Genomic DNA, 18,494 nt, shown 5'->3' with positions numbered 1-18,494 from the left:
CAGAGACAGAGCAAAGCGAGCAGATCACCTGGACACAATGAAGTCCTTCTTTGGGTTTTTTCTCTGTTGCGTCTCGTTTCTCCTGGCAGACATCTCTGCAAGCTACAGTACTCCATCAGAGATGTTAGCCCAGAGTTATGCACAAAGAAGAAATTACGGGAATCCACCAAAGGCCAGAGCACCCCAGAGGACACTTAACCCAGCAGGTGCGTTTTAAGTTACATGTAAATTTGTGCCACCTTTTATTCTGATCTATATATATGAATTTGTAAGCAACAATGTATGTTGAGAGTCATATGCATAAGTTTGAACACACTGTTTTGTTAATTTTCTAAGTTAAAATAAGTTACACATCCTCTAAAGAGAACACACCTGAATATTAAATTTCCTTCTGCAAATTTTAGTGCACAATTTTTAATTACTTGAGTGTAACATGAAAAAACATATATCAAATATGACTTTATTTGTGTACAGGCCATATTTCATGTTTTTCGCCCAATATATTAAATTCAGCAAATAAACAGTACTTGTGCATTAAAATGTGCAGAAGTGTGTTCTCTGTAGAGGATGTGTAACTCATGTAACTAATGTTCACTTAAAAAATCAACAAAAAAATGTCATTTGACCAGGGACGCAAAATGTTTTGTGTTATGTGTTTACAATACAGATTCATAGGTTTTTAGCCACAGCATTTAAGCAGAATTCAATGGTGGAGGTCCATTTAGAGTGTTTTGATGTAAAATGGTTAATTGTAGAGAAACTTACTGACTGATTTACAGTGGTGGTAAATTATATATCAGTACATTGTTGCCTTACAATATCCTGCACTTACCACTCTCTGTCCTAAATGGATTAAAAAAGGTTATCTCCAAACTATCGCAAAACAATATCTCAGGCACCAGGAAGTCTATTAGTAACCATTTCGTGTGATAACGTTTGGTGACATATTTTAAAAGCATTAAACTCTTTAGAAGTCTGGGTTCTATCACCACTACAGTGAACAAGTTTGACTTCTCTCAAACAGCATTTCACATCAAAGCACTCTGAATGACTGCATTTTAACTTAGAAAAATTGGTGGAACTCTCATTTAAGCATAGTCAGAGACTAGATTGGATTGATTAGACTGATTGTTGATACTATATTGCGAAACCCTATAATCATGTTTAGATTTCAGCTCAGTTTGCATCACAGTAATGGGAACAAACTGTTTCATTACTGTTCTTGATGCACCACATTTGTAAAATCATAAACATGACTTCTCTGCTTTTCACAAAAAAGCTGTTTAAATCTCTCATCTTCATTTACACCACAAGGGAATGCCAATCTGATGTTCACAATCACAGATTGAAATGCATTCAAGTCTTTCTTCAAGTAAACATTAAGTGCATGTATGTTTACAAAAACTGTACCCATGTAACATGCATTGATATAATATTTTAAAGGAACTGTGCATTTTGACCTAATCTCTATCTGTCACACCTGTTGATCAGTTACCACAGACTATAATGTCATTGTTTTCAGCAAAATAACAGAAAAATTGTTAACAAGAAACACACAACTGGTCATATGCTGCAGATATGAAAGATCAAGATTAGGCTGCAAAATGCTGAAGTCTCCTTTTAATGTGTTTCAGTAAGAAATACCATGCCTCTATGACATGTATCAAGTTGTAAACTTAAGGAGGCATGAATTATACTGTCTAACAACTATTTTACTGTCCTCTTTTTGTCTCATGCACCTAATTTGATCACCTACCCATTGGTGGTCAATAGTACGTAGTAATTACAGGTTTAATCGACACCATTACCTTCACAAAGACCAGCCAAGGATGTTGCCACAAATGGCAGCCTATCCTGGACCCACAAGTCCTTCTCCAGCCAAGGTTTATGAGTGGAAAAAAGACTTGTCACCAGTAGGCACAGAGGCCAAGCAGCAGCTCAAAGGTGAATGGGCTCCAGTTGTTTGCCGCAAAGCACCAGCTCCTCAGCAAACGCCTGCAGGTCCTCAACAACATGACCCAGTTACCAGAGAGTCACATACAGGCCAAGAACAATCAGTTAATATTAGACAGCAATCACTGGCAGGTCCAGAAGAATCTATTGTAGTTCCAGAACAGTCACAAGAACAAAGAATGACAGTTCCTGACCAATCACATGTAGCTCTAGAACAATCAAGGGCAGTTCCAGAACAATCACATGTAGCTCTAGAACAATCGAGGGCAGTTCCAGAACAATCACATGTAGCTCTAGAACAATCAAGGGCAGTTCCAGAACAATCACGTGTAGCTCTAGAACAATCCAGGGCAGTTCCAGAACAATCACATGTAGCTCTAGAACAATCAAGGACAGTTCCAGAACAATCGGTGTCAAATCCAGAACTGTCATTTATAGCTCCAGAACAATCACTCATACTTCCAGAACCATCACATACAGAACCAGAGCAATCACTGGCAGGTCCAGCACAGTCACAGGCAGCACCAGAACAATCATTTATTAAACAGATTGCTGTGGCAACCAGTGCGCCAGCGAAACATTTCCAACCACTGTCTTCTCCTATTTACCCCCGGGCCTGGGTAACCTCACCACTGCTACCAAATCGCTGGCTGCCAAAGTCCACTCTGGCACCAGAACAATATCCTCACAGACCCTCAGCCCAACCAGAGGATCCAGGCAGAGTACATGGTGACGTAGCCCTCACAGGGAGGACAGGTAGAAAACTCTGCAGAAGTCCATCCTCAGCTCATTCACACAAAAACGCAGTGTGTTAAAGGCAGATTTAGCAAAATGACATCAGTGAGCCTATACTTTTATAATCAGTATTTTCAATTTCATATTGATTAAAATAAGTAACTGTGACTCTGTAAGAGATTTTATTAACCAAGTATGTGAGGATAAACTACCAAACTATCACCAGTTCATTTCTTTAGAACCATAATGCAAAGAGTCCTCAATCAGAGATACATAATTGACCATACATGGCAACTTCTATTTTAAAGATTGACTGTAAACTGGGTAAAATGCAGAAAAGACTGAGGGAGGTATTTTCAACATATCTAAAGCTTTGGTGAAAAGTGATGATTTACCAAAATTTGCCCTATAAAGCAGAAAAGCACATGAAATTTCACCAGAGCTCATTCTTCAAAAGGGATTAAGAAATGTATTTATCAATTGTATCATACTACAAAAATTACTGGCCATCCTGACAGATTAACAGACAGCCCATGCTCCACCACCATGCATAATTTATGTTGGATTGACTTTATGTGCACTATATTGTATAATATTTATATATACAATATTTATTTACTTAAAACACATGTGTCAAACACAAGGTCCGTGAGCCAAATCAGGTCCATGGCACAATCCTATCCAGCTCATAAAAGACTTCTAATTTTCTATTAATATTAGCTCGCTTCGCAATGCACTACACTACAGCCCCAGCATACAATGCAATGTGCACACCAACTCTCCTACCCCAACAACAATCTAGTGGTTATACCTTAATTCTATAGAATTTTACACATTTCCCCACTAGTGATATCACCAAACACACAAGCTGTGTTTCAGCTACAGTTCAACGAATATAAACACTTAGCACTAGCTCAGCAGCTCAGAAATTGGGCCCAAAAAATTATGAACCTGCAGCAAAGATGCCAGGTTTTTAGTTCAAGCAAATAGGTAGGTTTAAAAAAATCCTAAGTACATTTAAAGTTTGAATATTTCAAGTACTCATGCAGTATTTCAAAGTCTACTACAATAGCCAATATTTAGTTGTTGAAAATATGGTGTATTTTGAACGAACAATGGTTAGTTTGGGTTATAGCAAAATGTTAATTAAAAATGAAATAAAAACATCAATGTTCTCTGGCCCACAGATTTGTTGAGATTTTTTAAAATGGCCCTTTTAGTGGTTCAGTTGGACCCCCCTGACTTAAAATGCAATTTCACATTTTGTAGAACATTTATAAATAATAGCTTTAACTTTTTAAGTGTGACACAAAAACGATCTTCTCCTTTAATTGAGTGATTTCTCAGTGCTGATGTTGCACTTATTTGACACAAAGCTGAGAATTTGTGGGTGTTTATTTAAGGTGTGAATCTTTTCGAACAATAAAACGCAGGCATATTAGTGACGCATTGGTCACATTCTATTATTAATTTGGTTAAACTAATCAATAATAAGCTTATCCTGATCTGAATTGTGGTCTGAATAAGGTCACACACTTGCTTTGAAGAAATCACACTGCATCCAACAATAAAGGAAGCCTCTTGTATCTTACATACAGTCATAAAAACAGAAAGCACACCCTATTTCACACAATCATAAATCCAACATGGACACTGTAACTCTTCTAAACAGATTTAAGGGACCATCACTAAATTCTCAGAATGGCTTGTCAGCGAGACGTTTGTTTAGATAAGGTTAAAAAAAATAAAATGTTACCACTTTCAATCAGAGTGCGATACAGGCCAGCATAATATTAATCTCTCAGTTATGCATATTTTATAATGCGGTACACAATGATGTCATCTTACTGAATCCTCCTTTAAGACTTTTAAAAAATGATGCTGATCATTTTTTAAAAATAAAACCTAACTGGCTTTTAGAATGTTGAATAACGGCCTAATGCTAGTACAAGTCAACTAAACAGCAGCTACTGTCAGCATTACAAGCAATCCAATGCCACAAGAACACATGCTGTGCCTTTGTAGTTTTGTCAGAATGAGAGTCAGAGGCACTTCTTGAGGAAATAGTTCTAGGCCTCAGACTTTCTATTCAGAGTGTGACATGGAATTTTTACTTGTTCTATTTGAACAGCACTGAACAGATTAGCTCACATTAGAACACCTAAAAGCAAAAAAGTGGTTTAAGGGATGATCTACTTAAGTTATCTACTTAGCTTATGTATAAATAATACCTTAGTTATTGATAAAATCAAAGACATAACTGAAATAAGTGTAGAAGTTGGAAAAAATCAGACGTACACTTACATGTCATTGCTAAGACAGGCTTGTATAATTGTGACTACATGGCTTGTATAATCTCTACAGTCAGCACTGACCAGTAGAATGGGACACTGGAGCAGATTTACACAAGCCTAAGGTCACACACCCATTAACTCGAGCAGGGGTATCCAATCTTATTTGCAAAGGGCTGATGTGGCTGCAGGTTTTCATTCTAACAAAGCAGGACTGCACATGCTCGGCTGTTTGAAGGCTGAACAATTGATTACACAAATGTAATCAGGCATGCTCCTGCTCATTTTGAATCACATGTTGCAGCCACTGATGATGAGACTGGACACCACTGGAATAGAGAGATACAAAACCTTCCAGCAATGGGCTGTGGAGCAGTGGAACTGTGGTCTCTGAAGCAATAGGCCACTGAATACCTTTAGGATGAGTGGGAGTGGAGTTTGTGATCCAGAACTAATCGTCCAACATCAGTACCTGACTTCAGTAATGATCTTGTGGCTGAATGCAATCAAATCCTTAAAGCAGTGTTTGAACACAGAACACACAGCGTAAACCCCTTGCAAATTTTAAAAGAAATGCTGGATAAGCAGGTGTCAACAAACCTTTGAACTTATCAAACTATAGCGCAGTCTGTAGAACCTTACTTTCACCTCTGGTGGCATTGAGTCAGAAAGCGCCCCTGGACAACATCATACTAAACTCTGTGTCCAACTTTAAGTTTGCGCACATTGGTTCAGCATGTCTTACTAACCATCTAATCAATCAAATTTGCCATCATCTAATAGCTTTCATCATCAGTAACACAATATGTCTCTTATTCACTCTCAGCTACTGACTCCCACTGTAGGAGCCGCCCACTGGACCTTGTGTTTATCATTGACAGCTCACGTAGCGTGCGGCCAGGTGAGTTTGAGAAGGTCAAGATTTTCCTTTCAGACATGGTGGACACGCTGGACGTCAGTGCAGATGCCACCCGCGTTGCTGTAGTGAACTATGCCAGCACGGTCAAAATTGAATTCTTCCTCAAGGACCATCTCAGGAAAGAAAGCTTGAAGCAAGCCATCAGCCTGATTGAGCCCCTGGCTGCAGGCACCATGACCGGCCTGGCCATCAAGAAGGCCATGGATGAAGCCTTCACCGAGAAGTCAGGAGCCCGGCCAAAATCCAAGAACATCTCGAAAGTGGCCATCATTGTCACAGATGGACGTCCTCAGGACCAGGTAGAAGAGGTCTCTGCTGCAGCCCGGGCTTCAGGGATCGAAATTTATGCTGTGGGAGTGGACCGGGCTGACATAGGCTCACTGAAGCTCATGGCTAGCAACCCGCTGGAAGACCATGTCTTCTACGTGGAAACCTATGGAGTCATCGAGAAGCTCACCTCCAAGTTCCGGGAGACTCTGTGTGGTAGGAAAATGGGCGGGGGGTGTTATTCTTCAATCTTTATAAGTCTTATAATAAGTTACCTGAACAAGGACACACAGTGTCACTAATGCAAAGCACCACTCTTATAAAGCTCCAAAAGCTAGCACTGAAATCTTCACCCTGCTAAATGTGAGTAAGTGAGTGAGTTACAAGCAAAGTCAATTAGGTGTTTTGCATCTGTAAACAATAACAGCTCACTAAATAACAGCATAGGTCAAGATTTTGTCTTCATTTAGTACCCTTATGTTGATCTTATGCTTGACATGTGTCTGAATGGTTCCTTCTTCTGTGTGTTTTGACTGTATTACCAAGTGGGTTGCTGCATGTTTGATTTAACACAACATTGTTAAAATTACAATGAGTGTTTCTGGGATCATACAGTTGTATGCAAAAGTTTAGGCACCCCTGGTCAAACTGCATGTTTTGTTGTGTAAAGAAGTCTGCATGGAACAACTGTTGTTTTTTGCAAGGTCTCAGAGCTAATTTGACTCATTAGGCCTTAGTCCAAGTCAGGTGTACACAGAGCATAATAAATTATATGACACTTCAAACTTCTCAAGGTGATTTGCTTACAGTCAGCAGCAATGAGCTCATCTAAAGTGGCTGACTGAGGATCCGAAAATGAAGCTAATTAACTCTTACAAGAAAAGACATTTGAACACTTTCTGCTTGTAATCTGAAATGGTATAGGAAATGCTGTGGGCAGGGCTTTCATGTCCATTAAAGCTCTGGTCCCAGCAGATTTTTTTGTATTTAATTTGTAATTTGTATTTTTTATATTTTATTTTATTTATCAATTTTAGTTTTAGAATATGAAATTAATCATTTTATGAGTCAAACATTTTTTTCTAATTATGTCCTAGGTCATACCTTAAAGAAGTCACATAACCCCTTTCCATACAATGTTGGTTTCTTCCAAAAGTTGCAATATGAAATCGAAATTGCAGCAGCAGACACACACAGTTGATGAACCATGTATTGCTAAAGTGGTTAGTAGAGCATCAATCCCTTTTTTCAAACGGGTGAAAATAAAATGCTGTTAGTTAGGCACACTTAAGTGCATCTGAGAAACATAAGCATGATTTGCTTTGCAAGATGATTGGCTGTGACTACTAGCAGCTAAAGTTGATAGCCATCCCTCAGTCTGGTTGTTTAGCAATCTGACAGCTGACAGTTTTTCCACCACTATTAGAAGTTATAGTTAACAAAACACTGAATTCCATTTGATGCAGAGAAAAACCTCGTTCTTTAAAAAAAAAAAAAAAACAGAAAGCCCCAGGCCTGTCCGCAGTCAGACTGGCAGTACAAGACACAGGTTATCCTATGTGAGATTCATATATATTGATACCCTCTCTGACTTGAATATTATGAAAAGCCGAGGGTAAATGATCTCAAACATGAGGTCCACGCAAGGGGATCGATGAATATTTCTGAACGGATGGCATTCTTCATGGAACAGTGAAAAAAAGCCTACATCAAGAATAGGAAGGCTCTTATCGTCTTTGTCAACATGTTAAATTCAGCAAGTAAATCACAAATGTGTATTAACATGTACAGAAATGTGCCATGCAGAGATGATGTTAACATCTATGAAAATCAACAAATTGTGCAGTTAGAAAAAGTGGTGCCTAAACCTTTCATTTCAGTGACATTTTACACACACACACACACACACACACACACACATTCTCTAAGCCACTTCTCCCTCAGGGTCGCGGGGGTTGGGGGGTGATGGGGGGGTACTGGAGCCTATTGACATTTTACAATAACCATATTTTCTCTTTCTATTCACTATATTACTATGTATACACAGTGTATATAATATGTAATTGCATGTAACTCTTTTATATTTTGTAACATTGTAAGGACTGTTCCTGCTGATCCTTTATAATTGATCTTTTCTGTATGTGGATAATGTAATTTCTCTTTTTCAGGACCCTCAAATCAACCGCACTTGCTGAGTCGTATTGCTAAACATGCATCTAAACCTTGCAGTTAATCTAGTCATAAATGTATGGCACAGGCAATTTCACTGAAGCAGGCTGTGGTAAAATGGTTCCCATTACCTCCACAGTGAAATTAACTGGTGTGAAGTTTTTGTAGAGACATATCCCAACTGTATTTCCCCCGAATCTCACTCCTTCAACTGTAAAATCATATGTATCATGTATAATGGGAAAAGCTTATAAGATAAGAGTGTAGCCTGGTAGGAGACAAAAGATGCATTAAGCAAAGTGCTCCTGTAATGATGTGGGAGCTGCTACAGGGGCTTTACATCAGTAACCATAGCTTGTTTCAGGTTTCGTGGATCCCTGTGCTATGGGAAATGGCTGCGAGCACATTTGTGTCAGCAGTGGCTCAACCTTTTACTGCAAGTGTCGGAAGGGCTATATTTTGAACGAGGACCAGAAAACATGCTCCCTCAAACGTAAGAGTCTGTAGACTGCATACAGACTAATACTATACTGTTCTAATACATAATGTTGAATACATACAGTAAAATACAGTACTGTGCAAATGCCTGAGACCACCTTCTTTTATTTCATTTCCAGTCAAAACAGTCATTAAGTGCAAGTTATTTATGTTTCAGGAGATAATTTGTTAGGAGGTTAGATATAAGATAAGCCGCTTGCATAAGGAAGGAAAAATCAGGCCTCCTGATCACACCTGGTAGGCCACCAAAACAGTCCCCATCAGAGAAACAGCACAAGTTTTCATCTTTGAGAGAGAGGAGAAAATCATGTGATGTGATTAATCTGCAGTTAAACACCATGAATAGATACTGGAGATAAGGAGTAAGGCTTTACTGACTGACCTAATGTGTAGCTGGGATTACTTGAATCATGAGATGCAGAAAATGCTACCAGCTTCTGAGACTGAAGTTTTAAAATAGAAATGTTTGACATTTACTTGTTGAGGCTTCTGTGTAATTTTCTCTTTAAATATATTTTCTGCTGTTTTCCTGACGCTGAAAACTGAAAAACTTGTACTTAACATCCATTGTGACTAAAAATTTTATGCTCTCTGACTTTTTTACAGTACTGTAGATTTTAAAAAGTCACTTTTGATAAATCGCTTTGTTTTAAAGCTTGCATACAGCAGGACATCAATGAAATCCTACATGACTAACCTTTTGCCAAGCTACACTACCAAAGCTGCGTTTGTCATGACTTTTAAAAGTCATACAATACTGCATATTACATGATACATATTAGACTGTTCCAGTGTGCAAGCATGACTATATTTTAAGCTATGTGTAAATCAGAAATATCTTTTGTCTTTATATCAAGGTATTCCAAATCCAGCAGAGCTAAGAGCTGGATTATACCCACTGATCCATCCTATGCTAAATCAGTGAGGAATTACCATGGATGGTCTCCCTGCATGGAACATGCAACACTGTCATGTTGAACAATGCATGCAGGCAACACTACTCTGATTTTCATTGTTATTACTATATTTCTCTGCTCTGTGATACATCTTTCTCTCTGTGACTAGTGAAACAGATGACACGTTTGCCCTGTGAACTGGTGGTTCTGCAGTACTGTGGTATTTGGATGTGTCAGCTGTGGGTTCGTTTGGACATATGAGTTTTAGGAAAATAAATCAGTGGTATAGAATTTTTACAACATGTAGGGGTTCTTTAAACTTGACAAATGTTCTTCATACTCACTCATCTCGTTCACAAAGTGGTTCTTTGGGGAACTAAAAGTGGTTCTCCTATGGTATCACTTTTTGGCCGCTTTATTTTTTGGAGTGTATGATCAAAAATGGCTGGAAAACTGTTTGTAGCCTCAAACATAGAGAGGCTTACTGGGGCAGCATACAGTATGGAGTTAGTAGTAAACAAATTAGTAAGCAAAACATGGAACTGTGGACAGCTTCCATTCCACTAAATTCTCACAATATCTAATTTATGTCAGTGCATCATCCTGGGTAACCCACTTTGTTAATTTTACACTTCTTCTATTCTTAATAACATGAAACATGAACAGAATATTATCCAGGCTTATTACATACTAAATATTATTATTCAGGGACTTCAGTGCAAACTAATGGAGCTTTCCTTAGCTTATAGAAGTGTGTAATAGTGTAATAAAACTTTGGGCCTACCGGTGGGCTCATGGCTTGGTGAGGGATTTCATTGTGTTTTCATTGATCCCACATAAAAATTTCACTAGGCCACCAGGTTTCTGTCCAAGAGCAGTGGAGATCATATATACTGGCCCAAACCAAATATGAAATCAGCCAGAATTACACATCACATGTTTAAACATCATAACTAGTGCTGTAAAGTTATTTCATATCATCCTGATACCTGAAGCAAGCTCTCTTTGTTTGTCCAATAATATTTTAACTCATGCTTTCAGCAGAGGGAATGGATATGATGTTTGATATTGTCCTTATTATTCTACATGTAATCATTACAGGTGTAGACGCCTGTGAAATGGGGCACAACTGTCAGCATATTTGTGTTGGAAACACCACCTACTATCACTGCAAGTGTCGCCCTGGCTATGTCTTGAACGAGGACAAGAGAACATGCTCCATAGCTAATGATGGTGCCGGCAGTCAACGCACTGATGGCTTCAACAATGGTCACAACAATGGTGAAAGCAGTGCCAGTGAGTCTAAGATATTATACTAGAAATGGTATTGACTTTGATGCATGCCATTTCATAGTATTCTTGCAGCATTTATTCAGGTTTCTAAGGAACCACATAATTCACTTAATTTAGTGTCACAACTCATGACAGCACCTCGACTGTGGATGTGCCAAAGACAACCACGTTCTCACAAGACTCTTCAGGATTCAGAAACAAGGCTCACAAGAATCTTTGGCTACCTTGTTGACTGACTGTCCTCTGCAATTTCCATGTTCATGCCTCTAAAATTCTGAGGAACACTCCAATGATTTGCCCCATGTATAAATCACTGATATCACCACAAAACTGTACTATGAATGCTGTTTTCTTTGAAAGACGTCCAGCAGATGCTAATAGAAACAACGTGATTCTTGATCCAGCATGAAGTTAGCTGACTACTTTTTCTGCTTTTGTCTTCAATAGTTCTAGCATGATTTTCAAACTTGTTCCTCAGGAGACTGCCTTGCATCTAGCAAGTTCTTCCCTTTGTACTGATGACACACTGTGTACATCAATGACTTCTCCATTGAGTCTGGGACTCTAATACACACATTTGCCATTCTTCTATGGTCATTGCTGTAAGGATCTTCATTTAAAAGGATTTCAATAGTCTTTTCCATTGTTGTCAAGTCACAAGACTTGATTCTCAAGAACCAGAGGAAGATAATCGTGTTTACACTGAAACCCGACAAAAAAGTATCCGCCTCCATATACACTTGGTTCAGAACACTAAACATTTTCTGTACTTTAAAGTCAACCTGTAATGAAAATGGACCTTCTTTACTTTGGTCATCATATCATGCTATTTAAGAGATGCTATTTGCCATTTCTAAAATCTTAAGTTTCAGCTCCACCTTTTCACTGTCACCTATCATACAGAGAAAACACTCAGCTAGTTTAAAGACCTGTGTTAACAAAATTTGAAAGGTTTACCACATAAAGCCAGACTAAAAGGAGAGGAATTAAATATGAACTAAGATTTTTCAAACAGAACTGCAATTGTGTCCGTATTTTGCTGCAGCTGTGACTCGTTGCAGGTGTGGATGCCTGTGAACTGGGTCATAACTGTCAGCACACTTGTGTGGGCAGCGGCTCCTCCTATTACTGCACATGCCCACCCGGCTTTGTCTTGATGGAGGATAAGAGATCATGTTTCAAGGCCACTAATGATGATGGTGATGGTAGTGCCAGTAAGTTATTTGTCATAAATGGTACTGATTAGTTTCATGCCACTTTATGACCTATTTGAAAGAAAATCTAGTAACTTAGAAGTCTTTTAAAGTGGTTGAGATAGAAAACCAGTCTATTATTGTCTTATGTAGGCTATGGGTGTGATGTCTAGATTGCGTGTCTCACTCACAGCTTATTGCAGGTTTGGACCACTGTGCAATGGGACATGACTGTGAGCACATTTGTATCAGCAGTGATGGGTCCTATCATTGCGAATGCCAGATGGGCTTTGTCTTGAACGAAGACAGGAAAACATGTTCACGTAAGACTTGTAGGCCAGGCTATTCAGCTGAGGGTATTCCAATGTTCACTCCAATCAGGCTGCAATCTGACATGTTTTGATGTCTAGCTGCCAGGTTATGGCATGCTTAACAAAACTGGACTTACTTCCGTAGTCTAACCAACATATTCAGACATGTTGCAGAATTAATTATTGGTAGACTTAAGATTAATCACTTTGTGTGGCACATTTTACTGATAAGGTGGTTGGAGAAACTACTGGTAGACATTGCAGCCCTCACAAACTGTTTGAATAGTCCTGTTGAAGCCTGTTGGACCAAGCCTAACCCAAAAGGCTTTAAATTGGCAAATGTTTATTGGTTGTTAGATTTTACAGTTCAATGACTGAACTAGTAACTGTCTTAGATATCCTGTTCCAACTCCTTAGCCCAGTGGTTCCTCAACACTGGTCCTGGGGTATTCCCGTCCAACACATTTTCAACAAGGGCTTGTTCAGTAGCTGAGCAGTTGGATCAGGTGTGTTGTGATCAGAGAAAATGCTAACATGTGCAAGGCAGTAAAAACCCCTTGACCAGGATTAGGAACCACTGGCCTCATAAAGTCTCATATAGGTGCCGAAATACACAAGAAAATGGGAAGAGAAGTCATTATTTTAACCTAATGAGTCACAATGTTTTGCCTGCATCCCAAACCACACATCTATACTTTATACACTGAATGTGCTTCTGAATCTGCTTCCAATTGATGTGCACTATTTTTTACACACTATTTAGTGATGTAGTATGCAGGTTGGGATGCAGCCCTTTTATCATACCTGCCCCACACAAACATCCATACAAAAAGCATGGTTATACTGCACTGGTCGTATATTAATTACAAAGTTACACCTGAGTTCATTGACATGGAAGTTCTTACTAGTTAACCCACTAAATCAGCCACCCTCACCAGGGCAAAGTGTTGGTAGACTGTCAGAAATGAGTGTCTTTTAGTAATTCTGACCCTTAGTTGCAGGTTTGGACCACTGTGCAATGGGACATGACTGTGAGCACATTTGTGTCAGCAGTGATGGCTCCTATCACTGCGAATGCCGGATGGGCTTTGTCTTGAATGAAGACAAGAAAACATGTTCACGTAAGAGCGTGTGGACCAGGCTATTCAGCTGAGGGCACTCCAATGTTCACTCCAATCAGGCACTACTTTGGAGTTTTGAAATGAGTGGGATCCTTATAATTGTAATTCACTGACTTACAGTTTCCTAGCTGCCAGACTGTGGTAGGGTCAACTAAACCAGACTTGATTCACCAGTCTAAGATAAAAAAAAGTGGCAGAACTCATAATTGGTGAAATCAAGATTACGGAATGTATATGGCATATTTTACTTTTATGGTGGTTGGAGAATCTACTGGTAGACATTGCAGCCCTCAAGAACTGTTTGAATAGTCCTGTTATAAACTCTTATATCAAAGACAGAGTTGGCAGTTCTCCTAGATATCTTGGTCCAATAGCTTAGCCTCAGTTCCTCAGACGTGGTCCTGGAGTACTCTTGCTCTATATATTTAAGTGTTTTCTCTGCTCTAGCTTTCATGTTAATTAGCTGATTAGTTGGATAAGGTGTGTTGGAGTTAAGTAAAACACTAATGCAGGGGCTCCAAATCCCATGGACATTTTATGCTTTCCCTCATTCAGCAAATCTGATTTAACTCATTTACTATTCAACAATCTAAACACTGGCAATCCCAGCGCTAAGGTGTGCAGGAGTATTTCAGGACCGGGGGTGGGTGGGGGTCAGGGGTGTGGGGAACCACTGACTTAGACAGAAGCCCCATAGAGATGTGTGATACAGAAATTAATTAATTATGGGTGTGATATCTAGATCGTTCCAGTGTCTTACTCATGGCTTATTGCAGGTTTGGACCATTGTGGAATGGGACATGACTGTGAGCACATTTGTGTCAGCAGTGATGGCTCCTATCACTGCAGATGCCGGATGGGCTTTGTCTTGAATGAAGACAAGAAAACATGTTCACGTAAGAGCGTGTGGACCAGGCTATTCAGCTGAGGGCACTCCAATGTTCACTCCAATCAGGCACTACTTTGGAGTTTTGAAATGAGTGGGATCCTTATAATTGTAATTCACTGACTTACAGTTTCCTAGCTGCCAGACTGTGGTAGGGTCAACTAAACCAGATTTGATTCACCAGTCTAAGACAGACAATATTGCAGAACTCATAATTGGTGAAACCAAGATTACGGAATGGATATGGCATATTTTACTTTTATGGTGGTTGGAGAATCTACTGGTAGACATTGCAGCCCTCAAGAACTGTTTGAATAGTCCTGTTATAAACTCTTATATCAAAGACAGAGTTGGCAGTTCTCCTAGATATCTTGGTGCAATAGCTAACCCTCAGTTCCTCAGACGTGGTCCTGGAGTACTCTTGCTCTATATATTTAAGTGTATTCTCTGCTCTAGCTATCATGTTAATTAGCTGATTAGTTGGATAAGGTGTGTTGGAGTTAAGTAAAACACTAATGCAGGGGCTCCAAATCCCATGGACATTTTATGCTTTCCCTCATTCAGCAAACCTGATTTAACTTATTTACTATTCAACAATCTAAACACTGGCAATCCCAGCGCTAAGGTGTGCAGGAGTATTTCAGGACCGGGGGTGGGTGGGGGTCAGGTGTGTGGGGAGATGTGTGATACAGAAATTAGTTAATTATGGGTGTGATATCTAGATAGTTCCAGTGTCTTACTCATGGCTTATTGCAGGTTTGGACCATTGTGGAATGGGACATGACTGTGAGCACATTTGCATCAGCAGTAATGGCTCCTATCACTGCAGATGCCGGATGGGCTTTGTCTTGAATGAAGACAAGAAAACATGTTCACGTAAGACCTTGTGGATGAGACTATTCAGCTGAGGGCACTCCAATGTTCACTCCAACCAGGCAGCATATTGGGTCCTTATAATTTGCATTGATTGATGTGTATTTTTAATTTCTAGCTGCCAGGTTGTGGTGTGCTTAACTAGACTTCATTTCCCAGTATAGATTGTTCAAATTAAAACTTATGATTGGATATGGTACACTGTACTGGTATGGTGGTTGGAGAAATTATTTAAAGACATTGTAGCCCTCAAGAACCAAAACTGAATAGTCCTGCTGTAGAAAGTAGGGTCAAATCTGAAGGTCAGTTTTTCTATAACAGGGGTGTCCAAGCCTGCTCCTGTGATCTACCCCCCTGAAAAGTCTAATCTAACACAACCAATAACTTCAGTCCTTCAGGAGCACCAGACTGCTTAAGCCAAGTGTTATGGTACATCACCAGGACCAAGGTCAGGCGCCCTTGCTTTAGAAGCTGTACAGAAAGCTGGAAAGTAGTTAGCATGTTTTTGCACTACTAGTTATTATAACAGTAAAGGAAAACTACATTTTTAAACCTCTGTAATTGAGGAAGTTTTCAAAAACTTGAAAAGGTATCATCTGTTTCAGTGTCAGAAAAGCAGACAATGATTACTGGGCAAAACCTCATCTGTCTTTAATTGTCTTTTAACCCGAATCAATTCTTTATTGATTCAGCATTGTGCCCTGTCCTCCAAAACAGTATGTAACACTCAACAATGTTGTTAAAACTCACCAACAACATTGCATTAGCTATTACACTGTGTTACATCTGGAATTCACAAAACAGCTGGCCTGTAAGAGTTTTATTAATGAAGACAGTAAGGTCTGAATTATTCTGTAATTATTACAGCTTTGAAACTTTGGAGGAGAAAAGCACTGTAATCCACTGTGCATACATTTGAGTTCAAAGCGAAGTAAACAAAGTCCAGTCATATACAGAAGTTTGAACACCCCTGGCATGAAGAATTTATATGGTGCTCATGTCTAATGGTCTTTGCTTTGATGTGAAGAGATGAAGGTGGAAATAGTGCAGGATCCATGTCTTTGTGAAGCCAGACTGGCCTTCCAGAGGCAAACACAAACCTCCATCCAGAACCTCAATTCCAAACATATCCTTTCAGTTCAGTCTTGCTTGTGGATAAAGCTAAATTCTCTCTCATAGAGAATTCCACTGATTTTTCAAGCTTTCCGTATAATTAAGTGGTTAAGATGTAAACAAAGTCATTCAAAGTGGTTGAATGTGAAATAATCTGTTCTAGAGAAACTTACCAGAGTCAGATTTGTTCAGAGTGGTGATGATAGGAACCATACGTCCAAAGCAATTATTGACTCTAAAATACACCGGTTTATGATAGGTTTGAGAAAAGAGTTTGGTGTTAAACATATTTTTTATCCATTCATGGCAGAGAGGTACGTGCAGGGCACTGTAAGACAAAACAGAAATTCTGAAAAATTGGTGGAATTACCATTTAACATTGAGAATAACTTACTGTGGTCTAAAAGACATCCTGTTTAACATCAAATATTACCATTAACAAGTAACCGAATAATTAGCAATTTTGTCTATGGACTGAAGATGCCAATGCACACTTTACCCTTCTGTCTGAGCATATCTGAGAAATGAAATGGTACCTGAAGGATCTGAAAGATCAAGAATTCAGGAACCTTAACAGCCGTCATACTAGCTGAAGTCTCCAGGAAAGTTGAGCAAATGGAAAGAATGCTGGCTCGGATGTAACAGGCCATGCTTTGGTAAGTGCTTAATCTCTTCAACGTAGTCTTCAGAGGCCGAATGCATGAGCCAAACTGCTTAACCATTTTCATATTCTTGAAGGTTAACCTGGCGTTGTGAAGCTTCAGCTACCTGCTGTGTGGACCACTGAGGTGGAGGAAACCTCTCCATTGCTTTTCCATTTTACCAAAGCTGCATGATGGACCATCCTGACCTCCAGCAGACCACAAGGGCTTCAGTGCATCTAGGACATAAGGAGCAAGCTCACGATCAAATCTTAGAAATCAGTGGCTGGGTTCACAAAAGCTTTCTAAGAAAAAAAATGACGATGGGTCTTAAGACAAACACTAAGAAATGAATAAGAAATCGTCACGTTCTCTTAGAAAACCGTTTTTTTTTTTTTGTTTTTTTTTTACATATCAACATCATGCTTTACTGCTTACTATAGACACCTCAAGATGCAGGTCAAATGTAAATAATATTGTTTTTTAAATTTTTTTTTTTTACTTCCAAGCCTAAATGCAGTTTAATCCAAAGAGTCAGAGCCTGAAAGAAGCAAGGACGCTGAAAACCGTTTAGCAAACAAGAAGTGAAGGCGGAGGAAACAGGCGAAAGGAAAAAATCGAAGATATATGGTAGGTTAACTGTGAGGTGAACCTGCTCTGCGAACTGCTGTGAAACTCTTTAGACATTATGGTTTACGAGACTTACTTTGTCAGCTCTTACAGTCTCTCACAGGCTAAAAGTGAGGCTATCGTACAGTTAAGAAAATATAGAAGAAAATGCAACAGCTAGCTCCGACTACGCAGCCTGGTTGAGAAGTGTGCTGCTTGTTTTCACCATGACTGTATCACTCCGCTGAACACTGGTTGCTAAGTAACAGCTCCCTTTACACTGCAGCTAACCGTTAGCTAACTTACCTCGTTTGTATTGCAGCACATGCGACAACAGAAATCAGAAAACGTTTATAAGATCATATTTGACTTGCAGTCAGTTTGGTCTGATTCTGAACAACAATTCAGACTGCCCCAAAGCAAGCTTTTCAGTCAGCAGTTGTGACTGCAGAACGACGAAGCACACCGGAGTTAACCAGGAATTAACAGAATAAAATCAAACAGTAAGAGCTGTGAAACGCTTCACACTCTGACTGGAAAACTCCTCTTTTGTTTGCCTCTTCTTGGGAAACTGGGCATGTTTTCAGATTTAAAAATATGCTGTGGCATACTGTAAAGTTCAGAAGCATAATTACAGTTGCTAAACTATGAAGGACCAATTGGTAAACCAATATGCTATAGAGCTGCCCTGAGGGAGGCCAGTGCTGCATCTCTACTTACCTAAGA

The 18,494-nt window shown here is 39.3% G+C and overlaps 1 protein-coding gene across 2 annotated transcripts; it reads left to right on the top strand.

The window, feature by feature from the left end:
- Nucleotides 1–37: 37 nt before the first annotated feature.
- matn3a (matrilin 3a) lies at nucleotides 38–17,160 on the top strand. Of its 2 annotated transcripts, XM_017692474.1 has the most exons (5): nucleotides 38–206; nucleotides 5,806–6,378; nucleotides 8,699–8,827; nucleotides 16,433–16,531; nucleotides 17,105–17,160. In XM_017692474.1, the coding sequence occupies exons 1-5, from the start codon at nucleotides 38–40 to the stop codon at nucleotides 17,158–17,160; spliced, it is 1,026 nt and encodes a 341-aa protein (XP_017547963.1). The 2 variants fall into 2 exon arrangements, with proteins under 2 accessions (XP_017547963.1, XP_017547964.1); XM_017692475.1 differs by lacking the exon at nucleotides 8,699–8,827 and having other exon boundaries at nucleotides 5,806–6,381.
- The last annotated feature ends 1,334 nt before the right edge of the window (nucleotides 17,161–18,494 follow it).

The sequence above is a fragment of the Pygocentrus nattereri genome, chromosome 4, assembly GCF_015220715.1.
Source record: "Pygocentrus nattereri isolate fPygNat1 chromosome 4, fPygNat1.pri, whole genome shotgun sequence".
Classification (NCBI taxonomy): Eukaryota; Metazoa; Chordata; class Actinopteri; order Characiformes; family Serrasalmidae; genus Pygocentrus; species Pygocentrus nattereri.
Note: the sequence above shows the minus strand (reverse complement) of the source record. Positions and strands in the feature narration are given on the sequence as shown.

Coding starts and splice junctions, on each gene's coding strand:
- matn3a (XM_017692474.1), top strand. CDS start 38: ATGAAGTCCTTCTTTGGGTTTTTTCTCTGTTGCGTCTCGTTTCTCCTG. Junction 8,828..16,432: donor GAAAACATGCTCCCTCAAAC/GTAAGAGTCTGT, acceptor TTTGATGTGAAG/AGATGAAGGTGGAAATAGTG. Junction 16,532..17,104: donor CCAGAACCTCAATTCCAAAC/ATATCCTTTCAG, acceptor CAGCCGTCATAC/TAGCTGAAGTCTCCAGGAAA.